The following is a 25,299-nucleotide window of genomic DNA, read 5'->3' as shown; positions in this document are numbered from 1 at the left end:
TACTTTGTTTCGTATGAAAACAACTAATAACTATTTCAATGTTTGTTATCAATTTTCTTAATGGTTGATGATCTTTTCTGAATTATTGGTTGTGTGTTTTCAGCATTTTTATTTTGTTTCGATTTCTTTTATTTAATCATGAATATATACTACGCAAATCATGTTCTCTAATGTAGTGTCATTTGATAATATCCCAATATAATGATGTGGTTTCTATAATAAATGTCTAACAAAAAAAAATTGTTGATGTGTTTTTTACAAATGATGAATTCAATAGTATCAATTACTTAGTGTTTTGGTTTACAATAACGTTACTCTTTTTCACAATTTAAACTCTTTTTTTGTTTCAATATATATGATGGGAAAAAAATATAAAGATATTATATTGATAACCATATTTTGGAAAAATGAGAGGATGATTGCATAAATCTAGGAGCTTTCAAATATATTCAATTGACATCTTATATCTAATGTGACTAAACTACCATTTAACACACCAATCTAAGCCTTTAAAATAAAACACTCCTCCACTTATTCCATCTTTCAATATTGACTATTGATTAACAAGATCTAACCACCCATATTGCTTCTTACACTTTTTAGACACACTCACCTTTTTACAATAACCCCTCCCTATATATATATATATATATATATATATATATATATATATATATATATATATATTTCTTAATGAAGAAGAAACGTAAGAAAGAAATGATAAACATCTTGAACTAAAGGTTCAGGTGTATTTTATAAATAAAATAATGTCAAGGTAACGATTATGCAAATAGACTAAAGGTCTATAGCTAGATCATTGATCTAATATTTATATTTGGTTATTCTTGTACCATAGGTCCTAGGTAACTTCAATATAAAATCAATAAAAGCGTTGATCAAAACAAAGGTGAATACGCTCATAACTTTAAAAGTCTTTAATCGAGTCATTTACCCAAAAACCAAAGTTTACATGGGATAATGTATCCCTAAAACTTTAGCATCGGCTGGTAGTTGGGCTAGTTATACGTGTGTTTGAATCCTCTCATATGTGGTAGAGGGTAGGCATACCGCTCCACGCGTAGTACAAGTTCCCGTCTCATTGAGCCAATCTATAGGGTTGTGAGGGCTTGACTAACGTGATATAATTGGTACTCCGGTCTAGAGGGACGTTGATTGTTTCGAGTACGAACTAAAGGTTTTCATAAATGTTTTAGCGTCAACATGTACACCAGCATGTGTTGCTGACGTATTTTATAAATTGTTTTACATGTAACCAAGAGTAGATGTTTGGAGTTGGAGTTTAGCCGTTAAACGATCTGATGGCTCATGAAGTTTTATTAAAATATTGTAACTTATGGTTACAACTTCAACTCTTTTGTAACAAACTAACGGGTATTTAAGTCCCGTCTTTTAGATTATATTAATATTTTAATCAAAACTTCCACTTTACAACCTTAAACTCTGATATATTTACAAAACAGGTACCAACTATTGGTCACATGTCCAGGCCCTAAGTTTGGGTGTGACAATAATTAAAATTAAAATCCTAAAAAATATATAAGTATTAGAATTAGAACGAATAATGTAAAACAACTGCGTAATACGGGGAATAAAACCTAGTTATATATATATAACACTCCCTCTCTATTGTAATTGAATCATCTTACAATACTATTAAAGCAACACAATGTTCCACATGACATTCAACTAGGTTGTCCACATATACATCCATGTCATCATGTTTTCATTTAAATCTTTTTCACATATTCATAATTTATTTTATTCAACATAAAATATCTCATTCCCACTATATAAACCTTAAGGTTGTAAACCCTAATAATCATTTTAATTTAACTTCTCTCTCTCTTTCTTACATATTACTTCATCTACCACCCCTGTCGATCGCATATTACTTTTTTCCAGTAAGTTTTTTTATACTATAATGGTCCAGTTACTAATCAAAATATAATACTGATTTACCAATAATTTGTTCCGGTTATCAATCAATTGTTATCTGTTGATATCAATTTCAGGGTATCACCCCCAATTTGGTTGAATAACTAATGCCATTGATAGAGTATTTGCTGGTTCATATTCATTTCTTACAATAATATCATTTCTCTCTTGAACCATCCCCTATATATATATATATAGGGGTGGTATCTAGAGAGAACTCATCTTAAAGAGAGAACTAGTAAAGAATTATTTTTAACTATTTTAAAAAAAATCATTTTGTGATTTTTTTTCTTTCCTCATTCTAATTAGATGATATTGATACTAAAAAAAAAAAAAATCTTGTCGATGTAGTACTGTAGTGCATATGTGCACTAATGCCTATTGCATATATACAATAGTGTTTTATTGCATATAATACAACACAATTGCATTATCCAATACACACTATTGAATATATGCAAATACGACACTAATAATTGTATGCAAAACACATTATCGCATATATGTAATACAACACTAATGCACATATGCACTATATCAATTTTTTTTTAATTTTTGTATATAATATAACACTATTGCAAATAAACAATACAAACAACTATATATATGCTATTCAACACTATATCAAATATCAAAATGCACACTATTGCACATATGTATTATAAAAAAAGTCGGTGTATTGCATATATGCATTACTCATTAATTTTTTTTTATTTTTTTGTGGTGAAGAATAACAACATATAAGAAGGATGAAAGAAAAGAAAATTAAATTTTTTTTTTTAATTAAATTAAAAATAATTCATTATTAGTTTTCTAGTTCTCTCCATAAAATGGAGTTCTCTCATGATTATATATATATATATATATATATATATATATATATATATAGGGTTGGTATCATTTAAGAACTCTTAGGAACTCTACACAACCAATTTTTTTTAATTTTTTTCACATATTAACATTATTTAAGAGTAGTTTTATCATATTTTTATAAAAGAAACTTTTATTACATATATTAGTCACAAGTTTACATACGTGTAAAATTTATGTACCAACAAATTTACATATGTGTAAAACAAAACATTGATACGTATAAAAACTAATTTTCAAAATTGTAATCGTAATTATAGATATAAAAAATGATAAAACTACACTTTAAACATTAACATACAAAAAATTTTATAAAAAATGTTAGGTTTCAAGGGTTCCTTCAAGTTCTTAAATAATTTAACAGTTCTGTAATGATACCCATCATATATATATATATATATATATATATATATATATATATATATTGTTTATATTTGTTGTCAAATTAGTTATGCAAATAAAATATTTGTCATGTGCAGCTTGTTTGGATTGCTAAACGACAATGACATTCACGTTCGGAGGCCAGTCACTTCCAAAATGTGTATGAGACATACATTTTTATGTTGATTTGTTAGAGGATTATGTTTTATTTAACATGCGTTATTTGTACTCATGGTATAATTTATAAACATGTTTTAAACTTTAATTTATCTCTGATTGTCTTTGTTTGTTTTTGTATTTGAATTATAATAACAATTTAATATCTCATAATTTTTATAAAAATAATATTTTTTATATAAATATGACATTTGTATTAGCCTAATTTATAATATATACATTTTAATATGTTTTATATTTTTCAAAAATATGACGTTTTAAATATGTTTCATCCGCAAGCCATCAAATCCGGCAACTGAAAAACCACATCTCGGGTAAAAAAAAAACTAAATCCGGCCACCAACGGAGATTCAACTTCTAGGGTTTGGATCCTCTCTCTCCTTTGATAACTAAAAAGGAGCAGAGGAAGTTGCAGAGAAATCAAAGGTTTTATGAAACAGATCTTGGATTTGAACATCTGCTGCAACAGATTCGTTGTCTGACAATGATTCTTCAAGGGGGATGGGAATATGGTTGAGGAAAAGTAAGTGTGTGTGTGTGTGTGTGTGTGTGTGTGTGTGAGGTGGTCAGAAAGTTTGTTTACCGGAGTTTTTTCGTTGAATATCTATCTAGACTTGAAGATAAACGGCTATGGTACAACATCGCACCAAAGGGCTTTATATAGCATCTAAAAATATCACATATAATTTTATTAGCATTTAAGTAAAAACACATATCGGTATCATTCTAGTTCATTGAATTCACTTAAAATCACATACGAATTTCTAGATCTCTCTGAATTCTATATTTGTAAGAACCACCACACACTTTCAATCTAAAAGTGCAAACTACAAATCAGAAAATCCAACCTATTTAATTTTGAAATTCCCCAACAAACATATATAATATCATCCAATTAATCCTAAGCTAACCAAACTCTAAACTGAAATCAACATACAAACCAACACCATTAAAGAACACACCTTTTTCGGATCAAGATAATAAGATGAATGTTTATTATTTATAATAATAATCCACCGAAAATTCACGCAACCTTTAGACGTAAACAAAAGAACATTCATACACTATGCAAGCTCCAAACAAGAAACTATTTTAACGACCCTTACAACAACAATATCAGCAAGTCAAAATTTGGTCGTGTCATATATCAACCATGAATGCCCCGGACCAGACCCAACCCGACCCACGCATCTTCAGAAACTTGAGCCTTTGCCAGCTTCAATAGCAGCATATACAAAATCCTCACACTTACCCGATGGCCCAGACATAACATCAGCCAAAACACCAATCACATCAAACGCCTCCTGCAAATCCGCAGCACTAGTCATATCTTCCAACCATGATAACATCTCTTTGGAGAACCCAACCAACTCTTTTACATCCAACAGTTTCTCCTTCATTAACACCTCCCAACCTTCCTCATCCTTCTCCGCGGTTTTGCCCGCTCCTTTCTTTTGCACCTTGAAGTATCGCTGCAGTTGCTCAATTAACCCTGTGTACACGAGCATTGGCTGTATTATAGGCAACAGTTCCTCTGGTGATGTATCTGACTTAGTGGGCGTTGCTGTTGATGATGATGATGCTGAGCGGTGTGATGACCTGGCATGAGTCCGTTGCATGTATGCATGGTATATACCACGCTGCAAAAACGCACGGCGGTGTTGCAACCAGGATTTGTAAGATTCTGAAAGAAGTGAGCTCACCATCATAAACTGAACCGTCTCCTCGGTTCCTGCAGAGGACGAGGTCAGGGATTTAGAATCCGGGGTCAAACCGGAAGCGGGAGTCGAAGTGGAAGAAGCAAGATAAGCTACAACAGATTTAGCCAGATTGGTTCGTTGAGACGAATCATGATCGACAAAATAGCGTGCCATCTGGATCATAAACGGGAGAAATTTCGCATTGCTTTCCTTTCCTCCACCTCTACAGTCGGTGCTAAACGATGCACCAGTTGCAAATCGCGCAAGCATCTATAACATTAATTGTATCACATCAGATATAATAACAAATAATAATAGTAATTACGATAGAAAACAGAAGGTTAAGTGCGAAAATGTCGTACCAGAACAATGTCATAAGTTAACAAGCGAAGTCGACTTCCATCAGCGCGTCCAAGGGCATTAAGGTAATCCCAGTACTGGTCAACATACCGTGTATACTGCAGTAATGGCACTGCTGGCCCTCGAATCGGATACAGATTATTGCAAAGTGTCTCATTGTTTCTAAGAGCGGCCCCATCCCATTCCTTCTTCGGGTTTCTAAGTGCAGCATCTGCGCGTTTGGCCTCCTGATGACACTGGAAATGAATGATGTTAAAATGGCTAACGGTTGTATAAACGCAGTCTCCACGGGTGCTTCCAGAAGTTGCAACACCCAGGTTTACACGTTTACTAAACGTGTAGACACCGAGTAAGTCGGTTGGTCTAAGTCTGTATCCCTCACGGCATACCATACAAGCTAACCCGTCTTCCTCTTCTTCCATTTCTTCTAAACCTTCTAGAATTGGTTGAGCAACGACGATTCGTTTTCCACCATCAGAACCTAGTTCTTGACGCATTCCGAGGTCCTATTTACAAAAAAATATAAAAAAAATCAATCAGATTACTAAAAATAGTAAACAAAGAATCCGGAAAGAGAGTTTGCCAACTCGTATCAAAACCAAAAGCCATAAAAACAGTTTGCCAGGACTAAGTAATAAATGTTAACCCCTAGCTTACAATACCAAAAATACAATACAAAGAATACAACTCCATTTTCAATAAAAATTATAACGGAACGTTTAGAGTTTGAAAAAATTGATAAATAGCCGCGTATTTAGAAATTTTTTTAAAAGAAGCAAACTTAGCATATAAAAATAAATTTAAATGATAAAGAGAATTAAAATTATACATTATTTATTGTATAAAAGGGTGAACTTGAAACTTTGGAAAAAAAAACATAATATATGTGTCAATTTTTAAGTTGAAGGGTTAATATTAACGGAAATACTATATATAATTACCTTAAGCATCTCCTTTCTCTTCACTAGAGCAAGTCGTCTCATTTCATCCCGTGTGGCATGGCGGAGCCCAAGAATCTTCTCAGCTAAAAACCCGTCACCTTTTCCCTCTTTATCTGAGAGAGTATCTAACAAGTTTTCAGCTCTGGCACCAATATCATTTTCTCCAGACACGCCTTCCAATGAATGGAGCAAAGGTAATATCCCACCTTCATCCACACATTTCTGCGTGGCCAGGTGTCCCATTGATAACCCTCTAAGCATGGAGAGAATAAGTGGAACAGACGCTAGTTTTAGTCCCGAGTTCCATTCAGGGCTGGATTTAAATCCAGCTTCTCCGGTGAACGCGAAACTCTGTTTTAAATGTTTGACTGCAACTTCGGTAATCCCGGTTTCCAATATGATGTCTTTTAGTCTTTCCCCACAAGAGCTTGTTTTCAAGGACTCTGAAACCCTAACAAAGTTTTCAACTGCAAATCTCTGCTTTAGAGCTTGTAAAGAGACACTCTCGTCCTTGGGGTTTTCTACATATTGTTTCTGAATCTGATCAAAGTCAACCCAATTCTTCAGGTACGGGTCAAAGTGTTGAACGAGTGCTTCCATTGCAGCAGGTTCACCATAAGTCAAGTAAGGTAAAATTCTAGCAACCATCTCGGTGTTTCTCTGCCGTTTGTTTGATTTTTTAAGCCCTAGTGAGTGTGAGAGTCTTTCTAGAAACATGAGGACTATTTTTTTGGCTTGTTCTCCAGCCCCGGCTTCTTCGTTTGAGACAGTAAGAGCGTTTTGGGTGATGTTGATATTATCACTCTCGTTAGCTTCCATTGTTAAACTCTCAACGATTAGAAGAATGCCTTCAGCTGGCTCGATGGCATCAACAGAAAACGCGCGTCGTGCGATTTCTAATAGTAGACTTAAAGCTCCAAACCTCAATAAGGCCCTCCGGTTTTCCCTTATTTTGCAGCAGTGCATTAGAAGATTCAGGACAGCTACCAGTTGCTCTTGGTTTGACTTCAAATCGTCTCGAGAACGCTGCATGATAAAAGCATTGCATAATGCAATTTAATAAAGTATAACGCAGCATTAGAGAATAAAAGAGGGCGTTAAAGACGTTAGATACACACCTGAACAATTTCCAATAATATTTCTAACCCGCCACACTCCCGTACCGCACCTGCTATGGCAAACTCCACCTCGGGATCTTGAGACTCTTCTCTATCTTCATCTAGTTCTTTGATCATGGGCTCAGTGGCTTCACCATCCAACCCCTGTGAGATGAAAAATGAAACACAAAATGAGTAACTGTTAAACAAGCCTTTGAATAGAGACGAATACTTGATTGTATTTGTGTTTAGGAAAAGGGTAAAGCAAACCTGAAGCCTGTAGGTCACAGTCATAGGAGGAGAATCTCTTGCTGATGTGGCAGCAGCAGAAGAAAGTAATGTGGTGGCAGCAACTGTGTTCGTGGATTGGCTACTTGACTTTTTCCAAACTTGTTCATAAACTTGAGCAATGCTCAAATCAAGGGAGATTATATTTCCAGCTACAAGCAATTCCATACCATAATCATCCTCGATAAGACCCAAGAGATCCAACTGATTACAAATTTTGTTTTTGACATCGCGCATCAATGGACCTATTTCAGCACTGGAGTAAGGGTTTTTTGTCATTGAACCACGAATGAACTCCTCTTGGGTATGTGCCTTGTTCAGTATTAAATGATACACAGCTTCCGGTTTTGATGGGCAGATCAGGTTACAGAGTTGCTCTAATATGAACTGCATAATTGATTGCATTTTAGTCTAAAAAATATATTTGAAAAAAAAAAGATATAGATTCGATTCCACATACAGAAAGCATATTTGAAACAATATTATTGGTCATAGCTAGAGTAATACTGTCAACTGAGAGAAGATTTTTAAACAGTATATCTGACATACCAAATTAGACCGTCCTCTTTTGTCTTCCCCGTGAGTTAGTAGACCGCCAATGCATGCCTGAATGAAATGCTTTTTATTCTCATCGCTCTCCAACAAAAGACTGTCCAAAAGATCTTTCAAAAGTCGGCTGCAGTCACTTATCAATTTTGTCTTTTGCACTATCAATCCCCTAATAACAATCAGGGCCTCAAGTACTTCAGAGAGCAACTTGTCTCTCATAAACCTGGCATCCAGATAACATTTATGTAAAACATAAAAAGGATATCAAACTACAAAAGAACCAATGTGCAAAAAAACAGTACCTGGATCTGATATTGGGGACATCCAAAAACTTTCCTAAGAGCTCAATAAGTTTGTGAAGGATAAATCCCTGAGAGATGTCAATACGCAGGCTCCTCTCCAAAGACTCAACGTTACTTACCTCTTGAGTAATTAACTTACATATTGTAGTCAAACATCCACGTACTGTCAAGAAAAGACGTGCATCTTCTGTATCTATCATCTTAAAAAGCAACTCAAAATACTCAGCAGCATTCTCACCAGCAGAAAGAGTTGCAGGCAACAAAGACATGAGTAAATTTAATAGCCGAAACCGTCTTGATGAGCTTTGAGCACAAAGCAGACTGATCAACATGCACATCTCAGATCTTATAGATTGAGAACAAGCACTCAGAACCAGTTCTGTAACCCATGAACCGAGTTCAAACGATGCTATTTCACTTTTACCTGTTTTACAAGCACGGCGTTTCCATCTAAGGGCATATTTTAAGGCGAGATATTCATACCGTTGAGGTCGTGACCTCTGCCCGTGTCTAGTTGCCTGTGAAACTTTATGTCGCCTAACAAAATCAAGATAAGAAGCACCTTTTTCCCACTCAGAGTAGCTTAACAACTGAATATCATGAGTCTTTTGAGAACCATCCCAGTTTTTCTCAAATGCTTCAGGCACAGACTTGCTTCCAGCAACAGGTCTAGACGAATTTGTACTGTTTTCATCTTTTTGCAGTGGGGGTTTTCCTCCTTGTTCTTTGTCTGATGAATCAGGTTTTGGTGGAGTGCATGCTTGTGATATAATCCTCAAGCAAGGAAGAATAACATGCTCGGATATGGAAGGATGCTTGGCGCACAATTTAATTGAAGAGAATAATAACTGAAAGACAACCCGTAATCTTGATTCCCAAAACTCATCAGCCAAAGAGCACACTTCTGAAAGCAAAAGCAACTCTTCGCGCGTTGCAAGTGCAATATCCATAGAACGATGATGTTCAAGGCAATACATTACCTTCTTCTGTATAAGAGCATTTAACTCAGACACTGCATTCTTGTCACCTTCAGAAAAAGCACAAAGTGCTGCTCTGGCTTGAACACGAGCTGTTTTGGGACCTTGATGAATATTATTCTCAAATAACTCGGACAGAATTCCAGCAGTCACAAGTTGCTTCTTAGAAATTGAGTGCTTTGACAATACCTGTAAGATCTCGAGACACTGTGTCACAAATACGGTGGCACAACCGTAACAGCTGTTTGGTGACCTGGAAACAACGAGTCTAGATGAAGCCACGGAGTCATCAGAATGTTTTTGGTGCAAGTAATTCATTAAAACCCGCCGAAGCCCTTGAAGGGTCTGAACGCTTTTGCTGACAGAATCAAAAGCTGCTTTGCACTTTTCACCATAAAGAACACCTAGAAGTGCAATCTTACGGTTTATCTTACATGAAGGACCAGGTAAAGAAACCATCATTTGCTGAACAGAATCCTTCTGTTGAGAGTCCATGTCATTCTCGCCAATGCTTGATACAATCTTCAGTAAAGGTTTTTTAAACCCTAAAAGCTGCTGATATCTCCGATGAGCATTCTCAGATTCAGACTCTATAGCAGCCAATCCCTTTTTCATATCATCATCATTCTCCATGTTATCAAATGTGAAACTCGGTTTTGCCATGAAATTGAATTCAAAACGTCCATACTTGCTATAACCACACTCATTACATAGAAAAGAATCCAGATTTTCATAATTGATGTTGCGGCATTGCCTGCACTGATAAGCATTCTCATGACAGTTGGCACAGATTCCATGCCTATCAGTAACAGGACGACTGCACCGTGGGCATTGCAAAGGTTCAAGAGACAGAGCCTGCAGATTCTCATAAAAAGAATCAAGTTCAATCATGAAGTTACATGCAGTGATGGGAATGGGAAAATCCACTTTCAGTTCAGTCTGATTAAAAGCAAGATGGCATATTTTGGCACGCTTCCACAAGGCCCAATTGTTTTTCAGCTCCGCCAGGTCAGCCACAGGTCTATTGTTGTAATACAGATTCAATACCTTAACTGACTTAGACTTGCGGGCATCATGAACATTCATGGTCACACTCTGAATGGTGTAGCTTCCTGTGCACTTCACTATTATGCGGTTATCAGTGAACTTTGTCTCTGATTTCAGACTTTCCAACTTCATTCTACTATAAGGAAGCTCAGGGCAGCTACAGGCAACACAGGGCTCGCTCTCAAGATAGTAGCCGTCAAACTCCACCAATCCACTCAGCGTGTTGTATATACGTGAGTTGGGATGGTTGGCCAACAGCTCGTTTTGCAGGTGAAGTGTATCAAAGATGCACTTGATCACATCAGAAGTTAAGCATCGGTCTACAATTTCATTGTTCTGTTGCTTTGTATTGTTATCAGGTACCTTCCCTAACAAACAAGTGACCAGCTCTGTATACTCCATAATATTCTGACCATACATAGGTAAGAATTTTACTTTCTCCAAAAGAATGGTCAATACTGTTTCCTTAAAGGATTGCTTTCCATGATGCCAGGCTCCATACAGTACACATTTGGCTTCAACACGAACAGCACTAGAATTCCACTCAAGTAAAAAGCACTCCACAAACTGCCTTAAGACATCGTACCCTTTGTCAGAAAAAATATCAACCATTGGCTCCATATCCATGTAGGATTTATCCAAACCAGCATCTGTTCCATCATCTCCTTTCTTTTTCTTCTTTAAATCAGCAGATTGTGACCCTGATTTGCTTGAACTTGTTGCAGAAACAGTTTCACTTCCATCAACTTTCTGTAATGACAAGCTAATGTCCTTCCCATTGTAGAAGGACAAATTGAGAAGCTTAAGAGCTTGAGACACACATTCTTCTGGAAAGTAGAACACGCCATTAAGAAGAAAACGCAAAACATCACCATGCCTCAAACAATACTTCTGCCAGTTTCTTGGTCGTGAAGAGGCTACTTCAGCCATAGTGGACAAAGATTTCACTATCTTGACACTCCTCTCATATGAGAGAGTACTTTGAAATCCACCCGACTTGTTTATATGTTTATACAGATTCTTAACTTCACTTGAAAACTGCCACGAGTCACGAACGTTGTAATAGTGTGTTTTGCTACCGCACAGATGCAAGAAAAGCCTCCTAGCATACCTTCTGACAAAAGTCGTATTGGCATTATTGATATAACTGCATAGAACATCCTGATATCCATCAAGTTTCAGATCCTTCCCAGATGGAATTTTGAAGAATTTATCTTTTTCTACAGACTTGTCATGCTTTTCTGGACGAACCAAGCTGTAAACCAGTCTGAACGTGTTCTCTAACAATAACCGATGGTAGTCCGCAAACATATCCGAGCGATGAGACTTTGCATATGAGTCAGAAAAGAACGGAGAAAAATTACCAGCAGGTATCTCTCTGCGCACAGTTAACAGGGCCCCACATCCTGATCCAGAGTTAGCACCATGTGAAGAATCAAAACCATCAGACGGGGACTTAAAAACATGCATTAGCTGTTGTAAAATATCCATAAGGTAATTTATAAACTCCTGTTGCCGAAGAGACCCGCAAGCTCGAAGCAGTTGAGAATGGAAACTATTTTTTTCTTGGTCATCCACTGTAGATGAAGAAGTAACTGGAGCAGAAGATGAAATCTGAGTAACACTTTTATCGTGTGAATCTGTTGATCCACCTGGTTTTGGTATCGAACCGTCACTACCGGGCTGGTGCCAGTTTCGCAGCATTAATATAAAAAACATGAAGACCAAAATAGTGACCTCCCCGAACGAAGAACGGGTATTGGCTTCAAAAGGTTTATTAATTGAAATTTCCTCCAAAAACCATTTTATCAGTTTCTCAAGATCTAGACTTTCAGGCCTTGAGCTATCAACAAAAGGTCCACCTACTGCAGAAGATAACCTGTAGAAGAGCTGCATAACTGGGATAGCCCGAACACCAGAAGTTGTCTCCATCCATCCTTTTAGAAGTTCAAGGAACTCTGAAAGGATTAAAGAATTTATAGCCCTTTTTGATGCAGATATTGTAACGGGATCAGCGACTGATGCTAGAAACTCTTCAGATTCATTGGTTTTCAATACATGAATTGCAGGAGCAGATGTCTGCATGCCAGCATCAGATGCAACTGGCAGCAGCATTGGATCAGTTAAATCATCGGTAGAGAACTGCATTTCATTTCCATCTCCACCGTATGTTTCCACTTCAATTGGAATTGCTGACATAGGATGGTCTCGGGAGTGAGGTGGAGGAAGCCGGTCAGCGTCAAGCATTTCATAGCAGGCTTCACATAAATCAAAATCAGGGCAAACTGTACAATGCCATCTCCTCCTGAGTATAGGGACAGTTGAACAGCCATCACAACAGTATTGAACAGATGAAGTGATGGAATCCTCCTCAACCATAATCCGAGCATTTCCACTTGTTGAACTTGCCACATCAGCACGTGAAGGAGCAGTGGTCGAACTGTCCACCGAGTCATCTGTACCTAACATTGTTTGCTTTGGAAATGGAACCTGAAGTAACCGTGAAGATATGGCCAAGCTGCAGATAAATACTTAAAATTAGTATTTGATATACAACATACAGATTACCTTTTAAGAGATGGGTAGTTAAGTAATTAATCACCTGCTAGAAGTTTGAACAGCCTCGTTTTGAGAGAACAAAAGTTTCTTAAAAAGAAAAACAGCTGGAGCAACAGTATCAACTCCTGCATCTTTTTCATGTGAAACCAAACATTCAGCATAAGAGTAAATGAGGTCCACAGATGCTACAACAATGTTGTTCATGGTCTGTGTTTCAGGCTGGTCTATGTCCAAAATCCCCCATAGAACCTGCATAAGCCCATCAACCACCTCCGAACCTACAAAAGATGGAAAATAGAACACAAAACCTCAGCAAGTGTACTGAAGAAAAAATCAAATCTAAAATGAAACTCAAACACAAACTATACCATGTGATTCAAGAAACGTAGCCAAGTTAGAACGCCGATGGAGTGCAATCTTAGAAACTGCATGCATTTGAGCTGTAAACTCTTCAATTATCCACCCTGATGTACTTCCACCAATTCCCAGCCTCGATAACAGAGTGGAAGTTGATTTTACCACCCCTAAAAGCCGCATGGTATCCTTAACCTAAACATATAAGTTAAGATTAGCTTAAGCATATATTAAAGTAACTAAGAAAATGACTTGGTAAATACCTGATAATATATTTCTTTTTTAGGGAACACAGCTTGAAGAACACGAAATGCACCGGCCTGCAACAAAGGTTCCCTGTCGCTTTCAAATATCGTTTCCAACAACTGCTTGCACTTCAATTTGCTGAGCTGTGTGTTAACATCCTCGACATTTGAACTACCCTCTGGCTTCCATAATGAATATAACCGTGACAAAAGGTTGAGTCCATCTGCAACAACCTGTTCTTCAATGGGTGCTGCTTGACCAGTACGGCCTTTCTTCCCAGATCCTGCAACCCAGGAACCGCTACCAAGCACCCGAGCTTCCATGTCCAATACTGCATCCATTTTTTCCTTCCAACCAAATTCATCCTTTGCTCGACCATAGATTTCTAAGGTGTCTATTCTGGGCAAAGTTGATCTATTAAAGGTTGGTCCTATGGATATTGTGATTTCTTCATCAGCCAGAAGTGATTCTGCAACTGTGAATGGGATGTCATACCAAGACCTCATGCCCTCGTCTAGTTTTATAACTCTCTGGAAAATGGTTATATCTGATGGTATATGATTTGCAGATGTATTACCCACATGGACACGAAAACCAACCATGACTATGTCAGGATTCGAATTAGAAACAGTAATCTGGAAAAACAGAAGGACGTGTCAGATGTTAACCAAAGGTCAATAAGAATGTAATGAAAGTAGATTACTTGAAATAGTTATAAGCAGCATAATAATCAATGGTACCTTAAACCCTGCAGGCGTAGGACTCTCAAGAAACCCATCTTCTGATGCTAAGCTCTGCTTTGCACTTTCAGAATCCCCATTTCTGATGGCATCACCACTTAACTTCACATCAGCCGTAATGCATACGGTTTTCTCAAAAAAATCAAGTGGGAACTCTGGCTTCAAACTAGCATAAGCTTTACTGTTGAGTATCTCTGACCCTAACTTTTTAACTTTTTCGGGAATCACATTCGCACCAGCTTCAACCCCAACAGGAACATGTGTATATATCTGAAGACTGCCATCATCATGCAAAACAAGACAGTGAATTTTATCTTTCGATAACGGCTTATATGCGGTTATACCCACCAAAAGTGAAGTGGAATACACCCCATTCCGCATATTCTGTGCAAGAATTTCATGCTCTCCAATTGAAACAGTCAGTGCAGCATTCGATTTCACACTTGAGAAGCAAACAAATAGCCCACTGCCAGCAAGCAACTCTTTGAAACGATGCAATCCAGCTGGACGGTGCTTACCATCTTGTTCATCCTCATAAACAGCAGATGCCTCAGATAGAGACAATGCACCATTATTTAACCTGCCTACTAAGGTTGTTCCATCTTGATATGATGCAAACAGCAGCTTGTAAGTTGATGAGAAGTACAAGGAGGAACCCTTTGCGTGTGTTTCCCGTCCTGGGGTTTCCACAATATCTTTTAATGTTTTCGCACCAGCTTTTCCATCATTTGACAACTCTAGCCGGTATAAGTTACCAAGTTCAGAAAGGACTAGAAGGAAAACTTTTGCTTGTGAAACTACAGCCAGTGTTGCATCTACAATTGTGTCATCAGGCAAGGTGATGTAGTGCATGGGACTGATGTTGTCTTGAGAAAGATCATATATCTTCACAAATTTGTTGGTAACCACCATAAGCTGAACTTGAGACCCAGAAACCCATTCTAAATGCCTTATATAAGCACCCTGCAAAGCAAGTTCAATTGCTAAACGATCTGTAACCTCTCCACGGTGACTTACAGTAAGAACTTGACAATCTTCATAGCCTGCCACAGCAAGATAATTCTCAACCAATGGGTTAAAAGCAAGATGCACAATCTCAAAACGAACAACATTCTTCGACAGAGGCTTCACGTTAGCCTTGTCAGCAGTAACAGGTGAAATAGTGGCTTGTCCAATCAGTTGTCCAACATCAAAGATAGCTACTTTATCACCCTCTCCAACAGCAAGTCGGCCACGAGTGCTGACACTAAGCAATGATTTGACAAGGGAACCGCTAGCCAAATGGGACTTGAGTTCCTTTGCATTTGAATAATCTGCTTTTATCTTTAAATCCAAGGAACCACTTTTATATGCCTTCTTTAATTGTAGAAGATCAGCACTAAAACTCAACACTTTTTCTTCACCTATTGAAATGTTCTTGTCTTTGGAAAGGTTGGAGTCTCTTTGGCTAATTATAGATGGCAACAACGAGGAGCAAAGTTCAAGCACCCGATCTTCAACATCAAGTTCTTTTATCAACGATGGTATTGCCTCTTGTATTTCCCTTGAAAAGGATATTCTTAAAGAGGTATCCATGTCCAATGAACCATCTTCATCAACATCTGACTCACTTTCAGGTATCTGATCCCCATCATCTGTGAATGGTAGAAACGAATGAAGATTACCAGCATTACGAGTAGGTGTACTGTTGCTGTTACTGTTGCCTCCAGTAAATTTCCTAGGCTTCAAACACTGGCAACTGCTACCTCGTACACCCCCTGCTCCACAGTCGCAAAAGAACCGACTTGATCGGGAGTACACAACACGATGTCCTCGATGACACACTTTTGCACAAACAGAACAACAGCCTTTTGAAACAGTCAGATCACATGTGTAACAGAAATACCAGTGCTGTTCCATAAAATTACTCCCACTAGACGTAAATGTGCAAACTTTAGAAGCAAGGGCTTTTTCACTATTACTATCATCAAAGTCGTCCTTATCGATACTACCCACTTCACCATCTGATGTTCCATCATCCTCATCTTCATCGGCTGAAGTTGCATCACAATCAAGAGATGCGGACCCACCTTCTTGATTAGAAGAAAGAACCAAAGCATCAGGATGTTTTCTTGAACCTAAAGACCTTGAAGCCAAAGGTCCTATCCCAGAACCACCCCTACGTGAAGACTTTTCAACTAACATTGTGGCAGTGTTCTTATTAGACCCAAAATCACTTACCATAGATCCAAGGAAACCAAGGAGAAACTTTAAGCCTTGAAGCAAACGTTCATCGGAAGCCAGTTTATTTATCAGCAGCACTGTCTGTTCCAAAAGTGGTTTCACTGATGCCTCCCTGTTTGAAAGTTGAACAACGAAATTCAAATACGATTTTGCTGTATTGACATCATACAGCATAAAGGCATTATCAAGTGAAACCAACAGAGCTTCATAAATGTGATGATGCAATTCTTCAGATTGTGATTCGGGAGGAGATACTAGTGATGCAATAAATTTCATGGTTGATTCTCTTAGGGATGATGAGCTTCCATTTACACAAATGGCATCGCGTGAAGGTTCACTTGTGGACCCTAATAGCCTCTTTTCCAGCCATTTGGAAACGCGAATCAAATCCATGTGAAGGAACTTCTTCTGCAATTTCGGTTTGAAACTGGGACTAATATCCCCAGATAACAGATCAACAAAGAAATTAAGAACCTTCACATTTGCCGATTCGGAGTTGCAATTGTCCAATGCATCAATGAGAACCAAAAGATCCCCATGCTGTTCCGAAACATCTCCATCAGACATGATATGTTTCAATACCGATGACCTTACAGAATCCTTCATGATGTTGTCAATGATTTCAATAGCTTTAGTCACTACACATTCATTAACAGAGATATCGACAACTTCCTTAGCATTAATATCCCTCAAAATATAATACATGTTCTTCATTGTAAAAAAACTTCTGTAATCAAAACCTTCTAAGTCATCACTTAAGGTTCCATAAATTGCATCACAATGGCCATGAAGACTGCTAAATACCCCATCGACTTTAATTGACAATACAGACTCAAGAATCTCATTGCGTACTTCAGCATCAATGGAGGTAATTTCTTTAGCCTTAATAACCTTGAGAAGTCCATCCAGAACAGAAACAATCCCTTTAATACTAAGAATGCAAGAAAGCAAAAACCCACTGCAAACTTGATTGCTACATGGGAAACCATGCAATATAAGCTCCAAAAAGGCCTTATTCCAGACTCCTGGTGCCATCTTATCAACAGCAGTACCCAGCTTTGATAAAAGTTCACAAGTAGACTCCAGTTGGCCAGGGCTGATAGAGCATTTCTCAAAGAGCACATCATGTAACGACTTGTCAAATCCGGTGTGTTTTAGAAGCAATAGAGGTGAAAACTTGTTCTCAAAGCTCTGGCCATCACCGAATGTAGAAAGTAAGGTTTTCTGGTAAACGTTTCTGTAGGCCCATAATATTACAGACAACGACTGTAACAGCACTGTAACGGTATCTGCATTAAGTGAACTGATGACCAACTTTTCAGCAAGCGAAAGAAACTCAGCATCTCTAGATGTGTGCTCCAGTAAGACCACACCCAGTGAATCAATTTCATTATTGATGCTATACCTCTGATTTCCAGCTCCAAATAGGGACAGTACTAAAGATAACCATGATCCACTCCTCATGAAATCCCAGCCAAGTTCTTCAGTTTCCACATATGATCTCATTGATTGCAACTGTTTTAGCACAGAGAACACTAATTTTGAGAAATTAATACCTTTAGCAACCCCACAACTGCCCAAGATTGAATGACTGAAGTACAGAAAGTGTTCAGTGTTAGTTATATCAAGAGTATGAAGGTCAGAAGGAATCAAATCCACAGTGGTGTGCGTAGGAGGGATATCCCAACAAAGCATGAAAATGTATCTTTCAAGAACCAAGTTCTCCATTGTAGATGCTTCTTTGCCTCTCCAAAACCCTAAAATCCAAGAGAAGGAAGAACATACTTCTGCCCAATTCAGACCTAAGCATTCAACCGCCACATCTTCCTTGCATGCTGAAGCAGTAAAGGATGTGACATCTATCAATTGATTTAAAAAGTAACTGCTGACTTCCCCTTCTATGGAAAAAACTCGCATCACATTCTCCACAAAACTTGATGCCCAAAACGTATGATTGCTTGCATTACCAATAGAAACTGACCTAACAAGTGGAGCTTCCCTTAACTTTGATTTCAACTCTGAAAGTAACGTTGGAGGACAAACATTGGGGTAAAATATCATGTGTCGAAGAATCACAACCAATCGTGATACTAACATTGCCCAACATGATAATTGGGTGCTGCTGAAACCAGCAGAGAGAAGCTCAACTGTTTTAATGGAAGAAAATATGAAGTTCGCTTGTACCGCCTTTTCTTCTTCAGATGACAAATGAAATGACATCAAAAGAATTTCGATATGAAAGACTGAAGGAAGAGTCTCAATAAGTTCTTTGAGATTAGGGCAGCGTGCACAGACTGATTTCACCTTCTCAAACACAAATTCCACAAACACTTTCTGGACTATTGTTCTCAATTGATTGCCAGATAAACCAACCCGGCATATAAGTGTATGAGCTAATAAAGCTAGTGTTTGATGATTGTACACAAAAGAACCATTCTCTACAGTCAATATTTTGCAAACAAGATACTCTTCAAGAGAATCAGACAAAGCATTGAATGAGATTAAGTTGTGTAACACCTCATAGCAAACCTCATGAGTATGGACAAACTTTCTATCACCAGCATCAGAAGTCCTGTCTCCAGCATAACACCCTTGACAGCTGAGAACCGAAAGCATGATATCGATATGATATGAAGTCAGCTTATTGCATGCATCTTCATATATTGAACCATTCCATTCAGGAGAAAAAGCACTGGTCTTCAAAAAGATAAACACTTCTGTGGCAGCTTGGAGCAGCATATTCAGATTGCTAACAGAACCAATAGCAATAACCGACTGATCAAATCCATCCGTTGATCCTACAGAGCGCCCACCCTCAGAGAAAAGATCACCAAACAGTGCTTCATCTTCATGGCAAACTGTGCTTTCAGGTTCCAATGTGGAAGAAGCCTTTGTGCAACTGGAATATGATCTATCCAGTTTAGGTAACATCTTGACCCCCTCTGAGTGTAGAACGAAAACAAGGTGCATTAAATTGTCCACCCATTGCTTTGACTTTGGAAATATTACTTTTAACAACTCTTCAACTGTGTATTTCTTCACCAAAGAGATCCTTCCGGAACCACCACCACATGAGAACAAATCAACTTGACTGTTTCCTGTTTGTAAGCCCTTCAATTCAAGAGCTTGATACTGTTGTTTCTTTACATCTTCAACCAATTTCAGAATGTAAAGAACAATTCGAGGGAAGTAAGCCATTGGAAACTTTATGTTTGTAACAGACTTATCATATCTCCACACATCAACATCCAGATTTTCAAATACTGAAACTATTACACATGCCAAGATGTTTTGAAACACATTGCTGTTGCAGAAAATCGTATGTACTAGGTGAAGAAACGCCTCTAACATTAACACCACAAGACTTTCAATATTGAACTCAACAGATATGTTGCTTGTGACAAATTCGTATCCGCTTCTAAACAAACTAGGAAGCCCATTTACAAATGATGCAACAGATCCCAACAATTTGGCATCATATTCAACATACGGGGCATCTTTAGTAACACTTGCAAGTAATTTGAAAATTCTTGTACAAAATGACAATCTTTTTCGCAAATTGTTGCCGTCTATCTTCTCATCACACTTATCCAGATTCTCAAACAGCCCCGTGCAATATGAAACAAGGCGTTGTATGCATCCCAGGTGAACAACTGCCCAGTGCTGCAACAGTGGGACCAGCTTATTAAATTCATGAGAACTCCTTCCATTTGTCCATGAGTTCATGATATCATGTTGTGTCCACTCGGAAGCCAGTGTCATAAGAAGACGATCCACAGGCTTTTTCTCTTTTGAGCAACTATTCCCTTTATACACGAGTCATGACACAAAAAAACACATCATTAGGAAACTTTGGAACTAAATCATAAAACAAACCATATGTAAAGATAGATGAAGATGAATACCCTGAACGATACACTCAATATGGTCTTTCAAGTCTATATTTTCACTTCTTAATGCAATTGACTTCAACGAATCTATGAGTGAATTCAAAGAAGAAGGATGACACACATCAGCCTCTTTAATCGTTCCATCAACTAGTGCAATCTCCATTAACTGCAAGAGGTATTGAAAAACTAACTATTAAAACAGTAAAGATACATTCACTGCACTCGCTCTGAGACAATGCATTAACAACTACCAAATATCCTGAGATATACCAGCTTGGAGAGAGAAAAGAAAAAGCTATAGAGAGAGAGAGAAAGACGAAACTTCAACAGTCGCTACCACTTTCTTATTACATGCAACTAATCTAATGGTGTTAATCACTATGATTATGACTAATGACAATAATCACTATGCTAACAACTAATGGCACACTTTAGACTTCAATGACTATATGGGCACAACACTTGCTTGATGGAATTACCATTAGGGCCATTCTTTTTAAAATCTCATCAAGTGCTTGATAAAAAAATAATAAAAGCTACTCGGCCGCTTAACCCATAACATAAGCTCTTAAGAGTTGATTTTTAAGAAAAATAACCATAGCCATTTGAGTTGTTTGCCTTAACCCTAAACCCAAGTAAGATTTATACTGGTCAAGTTCGTGAATGGCCATATATTGGAAATGAAAGTATTCAGCCTTTCTACTAAAACATATTAGTTAAAGAAACAAACAGAATCCATAATTCACCAATCGTGTCAACGTTTCAGACAAGATCCCTTACACTTGCATAATTGAATTCAATGTTCAGTGTTTTAGTTAGTATAGATTTAAAACAAATTCCCAACTAGTCCCTATGTATACAAATATTCTGAGGCTGAAAAAGAAAACAACCCGGTTCAACTTTATAATGTTGTTAATCAGGATGTAAAACCCCTTGGCGTCTTGGTTTTAAATAGCGTGAAGCGCTCTGATGCGTTATGTCCCAAAATTCGATGCGCGATGCGAGCGCATCACGTATCTGATGCGTTCTTTGTTAAAATAATTCTAAAAAATAATTATACATGATATTTTAACATCTTAACTTTTAAACTTTAAAAAAATTAAAAAAAATATGGGTAAATAACATTAAATGAATAGCTTTGCTAATTGTTTACCCAAACTAAAATTTAGCTACTAACTTGGAAACGTGGGTAAAAGCAGTAAACGAAAATTCTGCTGATTGTTAGGCCCAATATATTGTATATATAATGTATTAAATAAATTGAAAAGCCTTTAGTTCAAATTTACAACTAAAAAAACTTCATGTACAAGTAGATGATAACAATTTTAGGGTTTATATAATTATATATCAATTTAGCTGCCACCTCCTCCTCCATCTCCCAACCTTCTACATCGATTCTTCTTTATCATCATCTCCAGGTAAGTAGTAACTTCCATAACTAAAAGATCCAACCCAGTTTTCAATTGAAAAGGTTCGATTCTAGCCCTAATTACACGTTGCGCGCATCAGAGTGCATTATGCAAAGGGCCGCAATATGCGAAATCAGGCGCAACATGTAACCCCAACGCATCGCAGCAGTTGATGCGCCCAAGACCTCGCATCAGCACATCATCGCAATATGCGCGCAATTTAAAACTAAGCTTGGCGTTATACTGAAAGGAAAACATCTTTACTACAAGTATAGGCAACGATTTAGATGCCCATGACTCATGAGTGTGTTGATCTTAACAGTCGTGCATAATCGATATTTTATTTCCGGGTTCCTGAAGTGGGGATTTATGTGTCTATAAGAAAATTTCCCCGGTATAATATATTCAGGATTTTCTTCATAATTCATATCAATAGTTTTGATCATCGTATCACTTAATTATCAAATATCATCATCCAAAGCAACATGGACATACATAACATATGCCAAGATCCATAGTTGCATGCAAGAAAGTAGGCATGTAGGCCTGGAAGAAGCTCTAACATAATCAACCCATAACAAGTAAAAAAAGAAAAACCATATGGCTTGCAGATCTTCCAGTGAGATGGATATTGGTCAATATACTTGAAAAAATAAGCCCGCATAAGCAATTGTGATTGTTCTGCTAGATTTGATAATTAAGTGTTATAGTGATCATGAAAGAGGTTTGCAGGCTGGACATGGTGCGAGTAACAGTTGGTAATGGATATGCAAGCGGGCATAGACTTACTTGATACAACACTTGTGGCACTAAGTTTTCAAAATGAAAAAATTACTAAATATACGATAAGGTGACCCTATCGTACCACCTTTCATTCTATAAGTAGCATAAAGATGTCACTAACAACACTCTTGTGAGTTCATCGATAACCAAATATAGGAATAGTAAATGCAACTAACATGCTAGAATATCTTCCTGATTTCAAGTCTATAAAACTCCATATAGAATCATGGCTGCTAAAAAAATATAAAGAATAAAAGACAGGAACTTGTCACCCAAATGTCACACAATGATAAATTAGAATAATAAATAATTCACACAATTGTCCTCATCAAGTTCAGCTCCCACCAGTTTAAATAACCAACAACCGTACCCAATAAATCCCACAAATAGCAAAAGCTATCAGTCTAGAAGGGTGGGATGTAGGCAAACCTTACCTCTATCCATATGGGGATAGAGAGGCTGCTTCTAGCGAGAAGCCTGGCTCCAAAACAAACAACATACATGTATTGATAACAAAACAAATGGTAAAAGAGTGACATAGTAAAATACAAACACATATAATATCATAAAACACACACACACATATATATGTCTTCCTGTATTTATATATATATAAATACAGGAAGACAAACAACATGCCCGGTCCACCTATGTAAGCCCCTAAGACACAAAAGCATCATCCCCAAATCCTTAACCTTAATCCTACGTCTCCACGAACTCCTATCTATCAAATCCTGCCTATTCCGCTCCTCCCAAGTCAATTTGGGTTCAAATATAGAAACTAGATATCTTGGTTGTTAATTAGTAACATAATTATGCAGTTTGAACTGAAATAGATTAAACTGAAAAGGAAGTTTTAGCTTTGCATACCTGAATGAAAGTTAAATCATCAGTGGTAGCAACGGACTTGTCGAAACAAGAAAGAGCAAACTCCAAGGACTGCTCCATGACGGCAACGATTATCGGTTCCACTTGCTCCACTGTGAAATCCAATCCAATCCAATCCAATCCAAACACAAGTTATAATCTAATAATCTAAAGAAGCAAAAATAAACCTAAAAACTAATAATAATAAGTACCAGAAATGGATCGGGTGGAAGCAACAATCGCATAGGCTAGGGAAACAACGGCTTGAATCTGAGAGTGGTCCCAGCGTTGAAGCCCTAATTTACCATCACTAGTATCAATCTCAACGCCTTGTTTGAGGATCAAATACAGCTTCTCCAGCCCTAATTTCTCTGAACGGAGTCTGATATCGTTGGATGATGACGTGGCTTTCTCGTCGAACAGAACTCCAACGAGTTTGCCGATATCGTCAGCCATGGCTGGATAAATTGATCGGATAACCGATTGTGAATGTGATTTGATTGATTAAAGAGATGCGTTACGTGATCGAAAGAAAGAAAGAAAGAAAGAAAGCTCCCGACAGATTATTATTATTTGTATTTGTATTTGTATGATGGAAGAAAGGAGGAGTGGAGGGGTTTATATTATTAAGTGAAAGAAAAAGGAAATGATATGAGAGGCGGTGTGAAAGAAAGAAGAAAAGGTGTAAAGGAGAGAAAATAATAAATAAATAAATAAAAATGACAAAAGGTTATTTGTATTACGTGCCCTCCAAGTTTTTTATTTCAAAAGTCGTCTTTAAATACCATATAAATATATAATAACTGTTAGGTGGAATGATTTTTTTTTATGATATGGTTCGTTTCGTGACGGGTTAGGATGTATAAAGAGAAATGTATGGCGGATCTGTTTTATGGATCGAAACGTATATTTTTACGTAGATAATTTAAAGCAATTTAAACGGGTAAAAAATAAAGAGAAATTAAACATGTCGTAAAGTTTTTTAAAGGTATTGAAAATTTGGGTTATAAGATGATTTGTTAAGAAATGGTAACTTAAGGCGTGCAAAGTATGAGCAATGAAACTTGAGATTAGTTCCCTAATAAGATAAAGACAACTAGAATGACTAGATTGCATTTGCTGAAGAAGCTAATCAGGTGGAAAATCACTTGGGATTACACTTATTATGCAAAAATCAAAGTGTGTGTACGTTTGGGTGAAATCAGCAATCTCAAAGATATATATATATATATATATATATATATATATATATATATATATATGTGTGTGTGTGTGTGTGTGTGTCAGGGCCGGCCCAGGCCTATGGCAGGGTAGTCGACCGCCATAGGCCCGACCACCCGGTAGGCCCGAAAATTTTTAAATTTTTTTTTTATATTTTATAAAAAAATTGTTTAGGCCCATTTATAAATTGTTTGTAGCCCAATTATTTGTAGGCCATAACCCATTTACAATATAGAAGAGCCAGGAGGGAGACGGAAGTCTGAAAGGTTTTTTTTTTAAAATACAACCACCATCTTCCGATTATCGTACGACGTATCACAAAAAGGTAGCCACAAACCACCACCGTGACCGCCGGCAGCCTG

The 25,299-nt window shown here is 37.3% G+C and overlaps 1 protein-coding gene across 1 annotated transcript; it reads right to left on the bottom strand.

Annotated features, from left to right (window-relative positions):
* Positions 1–4,405: 4,405 nt before the first annotated feature.
* On the bottom strand, positions 4,406–24,295 carry LOC143561988 (auxin transport protein BIG-like). The gene is made up of 14 exons (XM_077049922.1): positions 23,929–24,295; positions 23,720–23,829; positions 20,673–20,823; positions 14,545–20,573; positions 13,822–14,439; positions 13,573–13,753; positions 13,248–13,482; positions 8,622–13,163; positions 8,320–8,542; positions 7,753–8,157; positions 7,504–7,647; positions 6,386–7,411; positions 5,447–5,950; positions 4,406–5,354 (listed from the first exon to the last, which is right to left on the bottom strand). The coding sequence occupies exons 1-14, from the start codon at positions 24,170–24,172 to the stop codon at positions 4,578–4,580; spliced, it is 15,189 nt and encodes a 5,062-aa protein (XP_076906037.1). The 5' UTR covers positions 24,173–24,295; the 3' UTR covers positions 4,406–4,577.
* Between the last annotated feature and the right edge of the window lie 1,004 nt (positions 24,296–25,299).

This window comes from Bidens hawaiensis, unplaced genomic scaffold (assembly GCF_021521415.1).
Source record: "Bidens hawaiensis isolate Kalapana, Puna unplaced genomic scaffold, B.hawaiensis_p1.1 tig00020892_1, whole genome shotgun sequence".
Lineage (NCBI taxonomy): Eukaryota > Viridiplantae > Streptophyta > Magnoliopsida > Asterales > Asteraceae > Bidens > Bidens hawaiensis.
This window is presented reverse-complemented; position numbering and strand designations above follow the sequence as displayed.